The sequence below is a fragment of the Etheostoma spectabile genome, chromosome 1 (assembly GCF_008692095.1).
Source record: "Etheostoma spectabile isolate EspeVRDwgs_2016 chromosome 1, UIUC_Espe_1.0, whole genome shotgun sequence".
Classification (NCBI taxonomy): Eukaryota; Metazoa; Chordata; class Actinopteri; order Perciformes; family Percidae; genus Etheostoma; species Etheostoma spectabile.
The window spans coordinates 18,404,528-18,419,731 of record NC_045733.1 but is presented as its reverse complement, the minus strand read 5'-3'; the positions used below and the strand labels follow the sequence as shown (position 1 = coordinate 18,419,731).

Genomic DNA, 15,204 nt, shown 5'->3' with positions numbered 1-15,204 from the left:
CTCTGTAGACACTCCAAGGTCTACAAATTCAAAAAGGTCAGACTTTGATGTCCCCCAGTGGCAGTATCAAAAACAAGACACGGTCAGACATGCTAATGGACTGCGAGAAACCAGTAGACTATACAGGCAATATTTCTACAAAAACCTATGACATGAGAATAATGTGTAAGTTGTTGGACTGTGGCATTCTTCCAAAGCAGATATGAGCACTACATCAGTGTTCAACTGGCCTGCAGCACTTTTTCATCAAGTAGGTGAAGTGCTGGATGCTCCAGTAGTGTACCTGCTGGCCTTTGAGGGAGTGCAGGATGGTGAGGTTGCCTGAGTTCTTCAGAGTGAAGATGATCACTTTGCCAGTGTGGTTAAATCGTGGCGCTCCCGCTACGAGTAGACGACCGTTTCTGGCAGACACCACAGACGTCACAGTATAACCTAGTTATATAAAAAAACACACACATTAATTCTGCCTGTTTGCAGACAACATCCCTCTGAAGTAAGTAGATTTAGTATATAGTAAATCCAAGTAGGATATTACATGTGATCTTAGTAATTACTTCAATTGACTATGGATCTGTTAAGTGAGTAAATTGATTGCTTGACAGTCAAATTCTAATAAAGATCCCAGGCACTACGCTTTGTACCGCTACTAGAGTGTGCTAACAGCGAGTGGGCCTGCCTGACCTTTAGCTTAAATTTCATAGGAATGATGTGTATGACACAAGGAAAAATAGTAAAACTTTGCAAATTCAGAAGTTGAAACTCCATGAGCTGCATTCAGTTACGCAGAACTGGATGTTCTGGTTTCTCAGGTTTCTTCTTCTTTTTCATCTTTTCCCACTAAAAATTCCACTTACTCGCCATATATTTTTCCACCTTCATCTCACATCTCCGTAGCCCCTTTTTCCTAGCTTTAACTTTCTCCCTGCTTGTCCAAAATTATGCCTCCACCTCATATTACTATTGAGTCTAGAACGGCATCCATTGGCAGCCTGGTGGATAAGCGCAGAGATGAACCACAGATGGTAAAAGCAGAGGGCTGTGGTGGTGCAGTGACATAGGGTTGGATATGATGGGAAGTACTGGAGCAATGGGTACACTTTATTGAGAAGGGTTGCTGCTCATATAGTTAGTGTTAAACCACATGTCTTCTACAAGGACAAGAGGATGTAAACGGATTGGTAGCTGTGGGAGCAAAATAAAAAGGTGTTCAAGCGTAGCCTTTATTATTAAAGTTACAACATTGTACTTTCTCTGCATTTCTTCCACCATAATAGACAAGTCCATCACAATCCAGTCATGTTTTTCCACTCCATTAAAATAATGTCAAGGGTGTTACTCACCCAAATAGGCACCGTGGTTCTTGAGCTCTTCAGGGAACTCCTGCGTGTAGGAGGACTTTGGAGGGACCACCTTTCCCTGTCGTGTTTCCTTCAGCACTGCCCCGTTCCAATCATAAGCCCCGACTGCACCGACCAGAATCCCATCCTTTGTGGAAGATATGGTGGATTTTTATACTTCAAAACAGCAGAGTATGATTGGGTTATACACATGCACGCAACATGACAATTACTGTATATGTTAATGATAATTAACTAATTGAACTTAAAATTTTAGAGCACAGCCTGTGTGGTTGGCCCACTTTAGTTTCAGTCAGATTAATGTTGGTGTAATTTGATCACAAAACGTAATCTTGGTAACAGTAACAAACACAAGGGTGGTTCTCACTAGGGCTGTAAATCTTCACCAGTCTCCTGATTCCATTTGATTATGATTATCCTGTCAATGATTCAAATTGATATCGTGATCACAATGTAGAGCTGCAAATATTAATCGATTAAACAGTTAGTTGTCAACTTTTAAATGAATCGCCAACTATTTTGATAATCGATTAGTCGGTTGGAGTAATTTTTTTAAGACAAAAGTAAATTGTTCTTTGATTCCAGCTAGTTAAATGTGAATATATTCTAGTGTCTACTCTCCTCTGTGACAGTAAACTGGATATCTTTGGGCTGTGGACAAAACAAGACATTTGAGGACGTCATCTTGGGCTTATGGGAAATACTGATGCACATTTTTTACAATTTCTGACATTCTCTAGATCAAACAAGTGATTGATTAATCGAGAAAATATTCAACAGATTAATCAACAATGAAACTAATTGTTAGTTGCAGCTCTATCACGATGCGTCACCTCCTCAATGTTATTATATATTGCTACACATGGTTTTCATCAACAAATTCAAGCAGTCAGATATATGAACTCCCCTTTATATTGCATCTGCTCTTAAAAAAGACAGTTCCTAAATGTGGCAGAATCTGAACACAGCTGACCACAGACAAATTGCAAAAAACAATAAAGATTATGGTCTGTCTTCTGTCTGCATTTATGCAGAATTGTCCAGGTAGCACTGTGATGCAACAATGCAATGATTCATTTCAACAATACTATTTCTCAGTACATTTTCGGTTTATTTTGAAAGAAAATGAAAACAACAACAGACATTGCTACAACCAGAACACGTTGCGGTACAGTACATAGAAACCAAAGGTCCATCTCATGATGAATGAAGGAATATGCTAAAAAACTAAAATTTTCAATTTCTTTCAGATTCCACACTGGACAAATCCAACTTTCTTCTATTATAGCAGCATACTGGACCATTTCGATGTGAAAAAATAGTGTACCAGACTTCATTTTCTTTGATAGATTATGAAAACATATTCAAAATTACCTTATAAAAAATACTGAATGGCTATACATTGACTGGATGAACTATGGACTAACCGTAGCCCATACAAAAAACATATTTAACGTCGCAATAAGTGCTGTTTCCCCTAGATCTCCTTTTCCAAGTCGTATTTAACAATGTGAACCATTTTCACCCTTTTCAGATAGAACATCACTCCTCCTCAGGTAACACATATCAAACAAGTTAAGTATCCTGGGCCCATTTTGTTTTAGTTTTTTCTTTGTCTAATATTGTCTGTGATTAACCCCAGCACCCTATATCTCCCGTTATTTTTAAAGTTGGACATACTGTATCTATGAACAGGTTTTGTAATAAAGTAACATGTGAATGAAAACTTGAAATCTGCTTATCCATACTTTATTTAAGACATATTCTGTCCAGGTATTCATGTCAAATCAACAGCTACTTTATCAACAGTCACAAACGCTACACTAGAACATTTTCACACGATTAAAAACCAGTGTGCAAAGAAAGTAAATCTGCTATAAAGCCCAGTATTACATCACTGATGAATCTTGGTCAGTGTGTATTTCAAATCGTCTTTCAACAAAGGAAACAAACCGGCAAGTGCAAATAGCTGCAGACACAAGGAGGAATAGAGGAAGGATTTTCTATCTTCCATGGTTCACCATACTTTGTGTCACTGACAATGTAATTATAGGGTTTCTCTTCTTAATGAGCTCAGTTTTTTTTCTTGCCGTACACACTGTGCCAACAACACATTTTCCAGTGTTTGAGCATTTGCTGGAAGGCTTGCAAATCCTTCCTGAAAGATGGAATTGTGTACTCACCAAACTCGCACTACGTCATTCTTTGACAGCAGCTTTACGCCAATGTGGTTGTCTGTTTTGGTCAGAATGGTCTCCATGGTAAATGAATGAAACTCCAAAACATTTCAACCTTACAGACCAGTGACCTATTTCTACTGCAGTTGCATGTACGGCCATGAGCATTGCTTTGGTTAGGATGTCAAATCTTTATTGTATAGGAGGGGGCCAGATTTGTGTATAAAGAATATATCACATTATACCAGCTCAACAAGGAATGTATATTCTGTATTGTATATTAGAATCAGTTTTGCAAATAAGCAGAGAGCCTTGGGACTATTTTTTAGCATTGTTTAGTTACAATTAATAAAACTAACAGAAGACAGAGATATTGCTATGTATGCAGATGCATTAAATGTCCATATGGATAGTATATGACATAAGCAGCCTTGAGAGTTGGCACATATCACATTCAGCAAAACCATCTGGGCTTTCAGGACTGCTTTTCTCCTTTAAAGCCCAGAGATTCTTTCCAATGACTTATCCTACACTCAACACTCACAGGTTGGTGTTGTTGAGAATCTTTGGAATCTGGTCTTGTGGACAGAATTTCCAGACATTGCTGCCACCCAGCTGCAAATTCAGCTATATATTTATATTTTATCATCAATGGAGATATTTATTCCTCCCTTGACAAATCCCACTGTGAAGGGGAACTGGAAAATCAAAGCAGTTGCATCAGCAAATGTCTGGACGGAGCCAGAAAGAGAGGAATGAGAATCAATGAACTGGTATGATCAGCTGGTACAGTAGAGGAGATGTGTCTTATCTCCCTCTTCCAGCTGTGTCACTCTCATAGCCAGCACACCTGTAACTATTTTGCTCTCAGATACAATCAAAAGCCTTGAGATAAAGTAAGCGGAAAAAAACCCATTCTGGAGCCGAACTGTCTTTATTTTTTTTGTCTTTTGTCTTGCTACTCATCACTGCATGATTGAAGTGGAAAAAGGCCCAAGTCTTTTGTCAGGGGCTCCTAAATCAGGAAGACCTAAACCCTCTGGGGCCACATATCAGGCACCTAAGGGGGGACGTGAAAGTGATAAATGCCAGGTTCTGGGTAGGAGTTACGATGCGCCAGAAATTAAGACAATGTGTGTTGTTCTACATGTTGACATAAGAGGCGACGTGGTAGCAGAAGTAAGACTCACCTCAACGTTGTGTGCTGAAAATCCAGCTTGAGACATCTGGAGGCCAAACGCTGTCCCATTCGTACTGGTTCCTGTGTAAACAAGTCAGTATTTTACAGCTTTCAGCCACTTCAGCAGTAAAGAAATTTAAGCTACCAAACCACAAATAACACCTAAGAGGGTATTGTTATTGGGGTCTCTATGTGATGTTTCAGCAATAAGAATCAGGCTTAGTTAGAACGTTACCACTGCGGTTAATCATTCCTTTTCATGATTAACCATTTAGTATATAGGATATCAAGTATCAGTCTTCAAATTCACAGTCTAAGAACCAAATTATTCAAATTACAATGATAGAAAATTGTGAAAAGCAACAAATCCTCACATTTCAGAAACTGGAACCTTCCAAGCCAAGTTTTTTTCATTTTCACTTGATAAATAACTTAACTTAATTAATAACTTAATAACCTAACTTATTATTAGAATTGTTGTATGGTATTTCTCTATATTCCACAGAAAACCATTGTGTCCTTTGGTTAAAGATAAAATATGAAAATCACCAAATGTTGAGTTAGAATATTTTCATGCAAATGTAGAAGTACATTACTAGGAGGTTACTACTGTATGCTGTTTAGTCCTAAGAACTTGCACTATAGCACTGAAAATGCTTTTAGCTGTTATAGTCCCTGTTTTTGAATGCACTTCCCAGTATGATGAGTTTCTTTGGACTCATTGTCTGCTAAATAAATGTAATGTACTGTATGTTGGGTGGTGATGACGCAGTGGATATGACACATGCCTTTGGTGTGGGAGACCGGAGTTCAATTCCCACCGCAATATATCTGCCAATGTGTCCCTGAGCACAACACTTAACCCTTAACCCCCCACTTGCTCCAGAGGCATGCAACCTCTGACATATATAGCAATTGTAGGTTGCTTTGGATAAAAGCATCAGTTAAATGTCATGTAAAGTATGTAGTTTTAATTCATTCTTTTCAAAACCTTCCAAACTGAAGATGCGTTCTCCAAGTGCGTCCACAATATCCTTCAGCGCCGACTCATCTGTCACATTAAAGAAGTGTTTGTCATCTGGGTCGCTGGCAATGTACTTGATTTCATTAAGGAAGGCTTCAGGGTTAATTCCTCTACGGTTGTAGTAGCCAAGGACCTGTGTCAACAAATTTAATTACAAATCTGTCACATTTTATAGGCCTACAACAGGTTAACATTGGCACTTTTAAAGAAGGTTTCAGAGGATTTAGGTTTTCTCCACCAATGCCAATGCTGTCACCAATTCCAGTTGGTTTTTAACCAAATAACTGTAGAGGTTTTGCTCAGATAATCATGCCCAGCTAAGTAAATTAAATCTAGAATCAAGTGTGCCATAAGCTGCACCAGTAGTGTGAACCAAAAAAAGGCTTTTGGTTGGGATGAGACCATTTACACCTTTAACAGCGCTTCCACTGCATCTAGGGGCTCAAGTGTTTTTGGCTCCATGCTTCACTAAACTCCATGAGGTCATCTCATGTTTATGGCATTTTAATGCTGCACTGGAAAAAACATTAGCCATCAGAAAACTAAGTTAAAACTCATAAAGTGTAAGCCATCTAACCCAGGTAAATAATAGGTCTAGCAGACTCACAGCAATGGCATAACGGGTGATACCGTCCTTCTCACTGTCCTCGATGGCTTGCTGGAGATCCGCGCTGTCATGTGACTCTCCATCAGTTATCACTATCATCACCTTCTTGGCACCTCGTCGACCTCCTTGTTTGAAAGCTTGTGAGCTGTGAAAACATGTTTGATTTGTAAAATAAATCACAGAATGGAGGAGTAGTGAATTAATGCTGCTCTTTTGTACAAACAGTAAATACTGTACCGTGCTATGTTGATGCCAAGAGCTGTGTTGGTCTCCTCCCCACCTCGTTGGTTGATACTGCGCGCTCTCTTCACCACTTCCTCAACAGATTTGTAGTCGCTGAGTTTGAATTCATGGACCACCTTCTCACCATACTGAACAACTCCAACCTGTCCAAAAATACACAATGAAAATTATCTAACACAATTAATAAGAGCTCTGTCTTCTTGCAGTTAATTACAGCAATGACTTTTTCCCGGCATAGTAACTTAAAAAAAAAATGTTAATGAAATTTTGACAGGCAAAATAAATCTATATAAAGAAAATTATTTTGTATAAATTAAGTCCAGTATTTGAATTTATCCAATAAGGAAGATTACCAATATAATGGATCTTCTTTTAGTATTTCTTCCTTTCTTACACACCTGTATTTGACCTGGTCCAACATAGAACTTCTGAAGAATGTTGATGAGAAAAGCCTGCACTTCATACCAGGGGTAGATGGAGTTTGAGCCATCCAGAACGATCACTATGTCCATATATGTCTCACATCCTGAAAAATATTTAAAGATGAGACTTAATAATGAGGAGAGTAGATGTTCTTAAAGGAGGACATAATCTCCTGCTTTGACCTAGAACTGTCCATGAATGTTTGTCAAACAGAAAAGATATTTTAAGGCTTACTCTGAAAGGCAGGAGCAATCGTTCTGGAGAACTTAAAGCTCGCATTGACTCTGGAGCATATGCCAGTGCTGTAGTAAGAGCTGCCACACTCATAGGACCATACCGGCCCACAGGCCTGAAACATAAAATACTTCATTTATACAAACAACATTATCGACCTCAGCATATTACAGAGACTTAGGTTCATGCTCTCAGAGAACTTCCGTAGGGAGAGCTGCAGTGTGACAACCATGTAATCAAAAGACAATCTTGTGGTATTTTTTTCCATTTTGACCATTGCTATTTTATTAAATGTGTTCTTACTTACTCAAAAAAGGTTATGCAGCAACAGACCATTAGTCTATGTTACATCTCAAGAAGATAAAACCAATGAGTTTTAATCTCACCACAAAGCTGTTGTCTTGAGGGTTCGACGTGAGTGTCATTCCCAACCTCATCTTGTCCTTTCGCTCTGATACGTTGGTCAGAGATATCCTTCCTTGAGGGCAAATGAATCTTACTGAGAGGATCTTGGATGCACAGACTCATATATACATAAATACATGCACTGTCCTTCTGAGAGCAAACAGAGGTTCTCCCATCTGGGACTTTAGTTTGTTATTGCCGTCTGGGCAGCCAAAGCAGCGTCTACATCCTCAGACCCAAACATTTACTTGACACAACTCCATGTGCCTTTCTAACCAGCACAACACATGTGCAACGGGTATGAAGAAGCATGCGGTGAGATGTGTAGTAAAACACACATGTGGAAATGTACATAAACAATTTAAAAAAAACAGTAAAATGTGGAATTTTGGTATGGTACCCACACTTCTGTCTCACACATGCCACCATGATGTTTACTGTTCAATGATGACACATGCAGCAAAACACACAGACACAAACACACATACTGTATAATCCGTGCATACACATTTATCCAGATGATGTACATTCATGATTGTCACTGCTACTCTGGATTCTCTGGTATAAAAAAAAGTGTTTGTGATACTATACCTAAGTTGAGCTTGGAGCAACCGTTTCCATTGGTTCGTCTGCTCAGTGAACATTTATAAACATCCCCTGTCTGATAAGGACCATTCATTTCATATGGAGCGCCCACTAATAACCTGCAAAGACACAAAATCCAAAGGTTAGCATTACTGAAAAGGTACATCAATGTGTAATTTACAAAATGTCTCAGTTGTTATTTTCTAGAAACAGTTAACTAGTCAAGCTAGAAGATTAGCAACTTTTGTTCTAGCTAAGAGTAAGTCTTTGTCTGGTATCTAATTCTCTGAGGGAGTATGAGTGTGATTGTTAACCTCAGTGACCCACACAAAACACATGGGCTGACCGAGAAGGTTTTAAATCTCTATTTATTCAAGGCCGTTAACTAAGCATGTTTAATCATGTCCAGCAGAAGCAGACGTCTCATTCATAAACAGTTCCACTCGGTCACACCCAGTACAATCAGTCATCTCCTCCAAGTCAGAACATCAAGATACAACGGTATCTCCATTGGACCATCAAGCAAAAATTTATTTTGGATTAGCAAAATATGGGAATCATCATTATAACTTTCACATTCCCTAACCAAATTTCATGTTAAATTACCGAATAGTTGTTTTAACTACATACAGATTTTAAATGAAGTACAAAATGGTCAAGTCAAGTAAAAGTCAGATGGTTGTATATAAATGTTAATTGGAGGTGCTAGGTAAGTGCGCTACTTAAGGGTACCCTTACAGTAGTTTTGGAAGGAGGTGTATCAGTTATTTATTTATTTTTTAATTTTTAATAAACGCAAAACAACAGACTTTTACTCCATTTTCTAAACTCTAAGGTCACACCAATTCCTGCTGCAGTGAGTGAGAAAAGTTGAATCAGAGGAACTGTGTCATTATAGACCACAATAGGATTAAGCGACTTTGTGGCCTTGAAAAGCGCTATAGAAATTACATTTATTATTATTATTATTATTATTATTATTATTATTATTATTATTATTATGATTTAGATTTCCTTAAAGAGCAATGTCGAGCTCTGGACATTCTTTTCACATGATGTACTGTAGTTTTTGTGAGGAGACTTCCCATTGGGTTCCCTTTGCGGGGTCAGTGTGGTCTTATGTCACTAAAATGACTTGATGTGATGAACAATAGAAAGTTGTGTGGTGTGTTTACTTCAGGACTGATGGAGGACATAAAAGCCTTAAAGGGAGCCATACTTCACATATATGTCAGAGACAAGAACTCTCTTTGTTAGAAATAAAAAGGGGGTTAGCCGTTTCATTTACTATTGATGACCTTCATGAAAGTCCTTTAGGGTTTCACGCTGTCTTGTGATGCGTTTCTGTTTATCAAGTGATATCTTTAGATTAAATGCCTCACTATTCCTACATCTCAGCACTGTCACAAGGTCCTGTGTTCAAATGCCCCAGGTTTTAACCATAACGGTCTATGGTTTTAACATACGTTAACCGCAAAGCCACGCTCAGCTTTTTCTCTCCAAGGGGAATTTTGCAACACATACACATTATATACAGCATTAAACCAATAAATAGATACAATAATATCAGCATTTAAATATATATCACTGCGATATAACACAGAGTATCTACAACTGTATTGTTTAATCTGTACCAAAATAGATAGGACCTAAAATAGTCATTTAAAGTTGCATTTAAATTGTTCTGTAGAAAGCAGTGAACGGATGAAAGACACGGATGTAAATCCCTTTGGATAAAAGTGCTACCTAAATGCAGCATGTATGACGATGCTGACATGATAAAGGACACATTCCGTAACTGAAGAAATACACTGAACACAGTGCTGAAGAATCACAGGGCTATATAATACAGTAGGCAAGGCAAGGCAGCTTTATTTGTATAGCACATTTCAGCAACAGGTTAATTCAAAGTGCTTTACACAAAAACAGTTAAAAAACACAGATAAAACACAAGAATAAAAGTTACAGTGCAGTCTCAGAAATTAAACATTAAAGAAATGAACAACCATTTAAAGAAAGGCAACATCAAAATGAAAGGTCTTCAGCCTTGATTTAAAAGAACTGAGAGTAGCAGCGGATCTGCAGGTTTCTGGGAGTTTATTCCAGATATGAGGAGCATAGGAACTGAAAGCTGCTTCACCCTGTTTAGTTCTGACTCTGGGGACAGAAAGTAGACCTGTCCCAGATGACCTGAGAGATCTGGGTGGTTCATAGTGTAGTAGCAGATTGATTTATAAATTAGCAAAATAACTTTGAAATCAATTCTTTGAGGCACAGGAAACCAGTGTAAAGACTTCAGAACTGGAGTGATATGATCCAGTCTCTTGGTCTTAGTGTGGACTCGAGCAGCAGCGTTCTGAATCAGCTGCAGCTGTCTGATTTTTTAGGGAGACCTGTAAAGACACTGTTACAGTAGTCAAGTCTACTAAAGATGAAAGCATGGACCAGTTTTTCCAGATCCTGTTGACACATACAGTGGCTTGAGAAAGTTTTTTTTCTTTTTCCTTCTTCTTTATCAAAGGTGTTTTTATTTTTAGACTTGAGTAGCAAGCTATTGCATACAGTTCATCAAAAGAATGGCGGTGGTCCTGCAGGAATAAATAAAGTTGTATTGACTGAAAATTGAGTCAACACTTCCATGACAACCAGTCCAGACTCCAGTTGCGGAAGATTGTGTGATATAATTAGTCTCGAGAACAGAAGTGGACTTTGTGGTGAGATTGTTTACCTGTTTCAGTCTTGAGTTTATTTGTTGATGTCATGTGGCATGCCATCTTTATTTGTGAGTTCCTTTTAGTGTAGCTATACAAATTACATTTGCATACACACATACACATTTGTTATTGTTTGACATTTTAAAGCAGTGACGAGGACAAGATGAAACTGTCCACATTAAAGAGAGCCTCATATGGAAGTAGGCTTCAATGTTATTGCACCTGAAGCCAACTTTTAAAGTCTTACAGCCTCTGGAAGTCACTTTCACCACAGTGGCTCCAACAGTGCTCATATTTTTATAGCTATTAATATCCTTAGACAAGAGGAGACACTGCAGCACGAGGTCAAGTCAGGATACAGCTACCTTGATGAAAAAGGACTATTGTTGCCTTTGACTGGGACGCCTGCCTCGGGCCCTTCTAAATTTCACCAGAAGCTGTTCAAACAATCATGTCCTAGAACCAATTAGGGGCGAATGCTAGCCTCGGTGCAACATCAATGCAAGAATGCTAATGACACTGAAAGTATTAACTTGACCCAAAATGAAGGCATGAACATTTTCTACCATGGTTACCATGGAATACAAAATCTTGGGGTTTTGAGGAAGTGCCATCCCCAAGCCCAGGCTGTCATTAATGTAGTAATGTTTTTTCATATTTGGAAGGAAGAGATGCATACACTGTGAAACCACATCCATGCCCCAAACATGAGTGCACTAGTCTAATGTCATGCTTGCTCATCACATTCCATTTGTCTGCATTAACAGAATATGTTCGTTTGTTAATGCTTCCTTATAAATCAAAAGAATTGTTATTGTCAAATAATCATTTTCCAAAGACATTCATTTAGCGTGTCTATTTCACTTGAGCGTATTGACCAGGCAGTGACATGACTTATGAGAAAGCACATGCTTGTTGCTGTAATTTGCTGTCCCCCCAACATGTTGGTCTTTTTCAGTTCGAACAATTAGTGGTCTATGTTTCTAAGACATATTTTTAGCCACGCTAGCAGTGTGGCTATTGGAAAGGCAATGTTGGTTGGTTAGTCCGTCACATTCCCCCAGATTGAAATATCTGAAGAGCTATTAGATGGATTGGAAGAAATTTGTACATTGACATTTATGGTCCCCACAGGATGAATAATGTTGACTTTGGTTGTCCCTTGACTTTTTACTCTGGCATTACCAGCAAGTCAAAGATTTAACTTATCCAGTAATCTATCTCAAGCTCAACTGGATGCCCCCATGGCTAAGGGATTCAGAGTAAATTATCTCTGCTGTCCACAATAAAACTTAAAAATACCAAAACATGCATTTAACATATACACTATATCTCAACATATACATGGATTGTACAGATATAGTACATGAGGAAGATGAATTCTTTGGTGATCCCGATTTCTCCTCTAGTATCAAAATGTGGTTGACGTTTGACTTAACTCAATAACTTTGGTAATAGCTTAACTTTTATCCTATAGCGCCACCATTAGGTAAAAACGTATCCAATACAAAATTCTTTGCCCAAATATCTGCTAAACTAATGGCACTCACATTAAACACAGTGGAACTTTTGTTGAATGTTTAATGATAATTAGCCAATGTATGATACAACCTCTCAGAAACTGTAGCTCTAGAGTTCTATTTTTGCTATAATCAATGAAACAGGTATCAGTCATCTAAATTAAAGGTGTAAAACACCACTGACATAAGCATTACAATCACATAACTGTATCTGTTGTGTCTAAAGTAAAATTCAATAGATCAAATTGTTTTCCTCTCACGCTCAAGAGGTGTAAAAACACTTTTCTTTGAGGCTTTGCAAATGAGCAAAATAAAGAGAACACTATTTGAGGCTAGTGCTGAAAGACTTCACAGACCGACTCCCTGTAGTTCTTTGTGGTGTGCAAGTCGAAACTGAGCTAAGGAGTAAAGGTCAGGTCTCCATTGAGAAGACCTGGTACAACTGTAGAAAAATAAACAGTGGGAAAAGAAAGTGGAAAGTGTGGTGTATGGTTCAAGTATGCAGGTCCATGAATCCCATCAGGTTCAAACCCCCAAGGTCTTCGTCAATTGGAAGTAAAGTGGTCTCTTCTCAGCTCCCCAAAGAGTGTTTAAAGCACCGTAATGCTCAGTAGACATGTGAGGAAATGACACATTCTTGACATTGTGACCTTTCCTCAACTTGGTAGCTCTATCAGCAGTCATGGACAGAAAGTGTCAACAGACCTAACAAAGATGTCTCAACTTATTGATGTTTCTGAAGCCAAAAATTGTGAAAATAGTATTTTTTTTTCTTCAGCTGCTCACTTAAATACCAGATGCTTGGGTAATGATTTCTCAGATAAGTCTTCTTTGACACATACTAGTTTTATATTTCAGATACACAAAAGCTCTTGTCAACAACTTGTCCATTACAGTGGAAACAACGAACACTACTTTCTTAATTTGTTCCTCAAAGAAAACCTTTTGAATTTAGCTGCATTCCTCGTTTACCTCAGTTTCGGCAATTTTAAAGCCTTTTTTACAAAGTCACTTACCAGCTGTGTTCCTATCAAAACACAGAGCTGAGGGTTTTAAGAAAATCAGACAGCTCTGGAAAAGTTGAGAGTGCTGCAGTGTAGCACAGATGCTCACAGGCAACATCTATTATTGTAACAGTTTAAATTCTCTCAAAAGCTCAGTTGAGGTGAAACTACTTGAGGGGAAAGTGGAGGTTGGAAAGTTAAAAGGCATAAATGGCCAGGGACATTGTCGATTGTCCATTGCAATTCATAATAAGTCTATCACATTCACACAAATGGACTAATCTAAGTGAGAAGTCACATTTGTAAATAGAATGAATACTAGCACCAGAAAGTCAAAAAACCCAGACAATCAACAGAAATGCTCACATGAAGTGCTCACACTTGTTCTGCTGCAGACTTGGAGTCTGGGATTTTAAAGATGCATTTTTATTTGCTCAAAAAACTCTATTGAGTCATCTATTCCCATAGCTCTGAGTAGTAACAACTTCATGAACTTCATTAATGATAACATTTTATCAAGTAGAGATAAAATTCATAACATCTTGCCCTTAACTTCTAACGATTCACCTTGAAACGCAAGACCGCTATAAAGAACGACAAGACCTGACAAATACTTGGACAGCTTTTATCCTATAGACCTAACAATTAAAGTTAAAGGTCTCTTCACTAAGCCCTCTACCTGTCTCTTAGACCTCATCCCAGAGAGGCCTCTTAAAGGTGCTGTAGGTAGGATTGTGAAGATCCAAGATTTAGCCAAAGAATTTAAACATCGACAACTTCTCAGTCCCTCCCCACCTTTCTGCTAAAGCCCAAACAGTCTCCTAAGCCCCTCCCCCCATGAGGGAGAATGAATCCGTGTGCCTGAGCAGTGATTGAGACGCAGTTAGACCAATGGGAAGTTAGCAATCAAACGCAAATAAGTGTACATGCATGGAATACAACTGCATTGCTTTTATTTTGAAGGCAATTGTTTTTTGTTGTTGCTTTTTTGTGCGAACGTAGGCAGCTTCTTCTTCGCTGGTTTCAAGTCGCATTAAAAATAAGTAGAAGAAGAACTGCAATATGACGTTAACATGGACGTGAATCAGCATCCCTCAAAAATGTCAGCTCATGGGGAAAAAAGAAAGGTTGATACAGAGCATTGAGTTTTTAACCAAACACGGACTTCTAAGTATTTATTCACTGAAGTCAAAGGTAAGGCTGTATGCTTAGTTTGTGGAGAACAGAGCGCTGTCTTGAAGGATTATAAGTTTATCCCTACTACTACTACTACTACTACTACTACTACTACTACTACTACTACTACTACACACGCAGAGATATACAACTTGCCCAGAGGAAAAAGAGGCTTTTGAGAACGTGCCGCTTTCTAAGCGAACCCTAATGAGAAGGACTGATGACATTGAGGGAACTTCAGCTGCAAAGCAAAGTAGACACATTTTTTTTCTTGGCTCTGGACGAAAGCTTTGATGTTATCTTAAAATATTGTTTCCAAATTGTTTCAGATTGTTTCAGTGGTTCATTAACTCATTGGAATGAGACATTCCAATAACGGTAATGGTAACAGTAACGGACACTTAGGCTACCAAGCTGTAGGGGGGAACGAGGAGGAAAAGTGCTTTTGTGCCTACTGTATAGTTGCTGGTTGACAAGTAGCTAATGCTAATGTAATTCTTGGTGGGTAATATGAGATTACAACATCGTTCAACATGCTCATTTATTTTTAGTAT

General features: G+C 38.4%; 1 protein-coding gene across 5 annotated transcripts in view; it reads right to left on the bottom strand.

The window, feature by feature from the left end:
• Positions 1–15,204, bottom strand: part of itga11a (integrin, alpha 11a) — a 72,200-nt gene that overhangs the window by 22,266 nt on the left and 34,730 nt on the right. For 4 of the 5 annotated variants that reach the window (XM_032517804.1, XM_032517815.1, XM_032517795.1 and 1 more), the window contains 10 exons: positions 8,243–8,355; positions 7,633–7,724; positions 7,247–7,361; positions 6,988–7,115; positions 6,584–6,732; positions 6,347–6,491; positions 5,707–5,872; positions 4,726–4,796; positions 1,341–1,485; positions 284–432 (listed from right to left, as the gene is read on the bottom strand). In XM_032517804.1, the coding sequence (XP_032373695.1) occupies positions 284–432; positions 1,341–1,485; positions 4,726–4,796; positions 5,707–5,872; positions 6,347–6,491; positions 6,584–6,732; positions 6,988–7,115; positions 7,247–7,361; positions 7,633–7,724; positions 8,243–8,355 (1,273 nt within the window). The remainder of the gene's footprint in view (positions 1–283; positions 433–1,340; positions 1,486–4,725; positions 4,797–5,706; positions 5,873–6,346; positions 6,492–6,583; positions 6,733–6,987; positions 7,116–7,246; positions 7,362–7,632; positions 7,725–8,242; positions 8,356–15,204) is intronic. The other variant, XM_032517826.1, reaches the window with a different exon arrangement.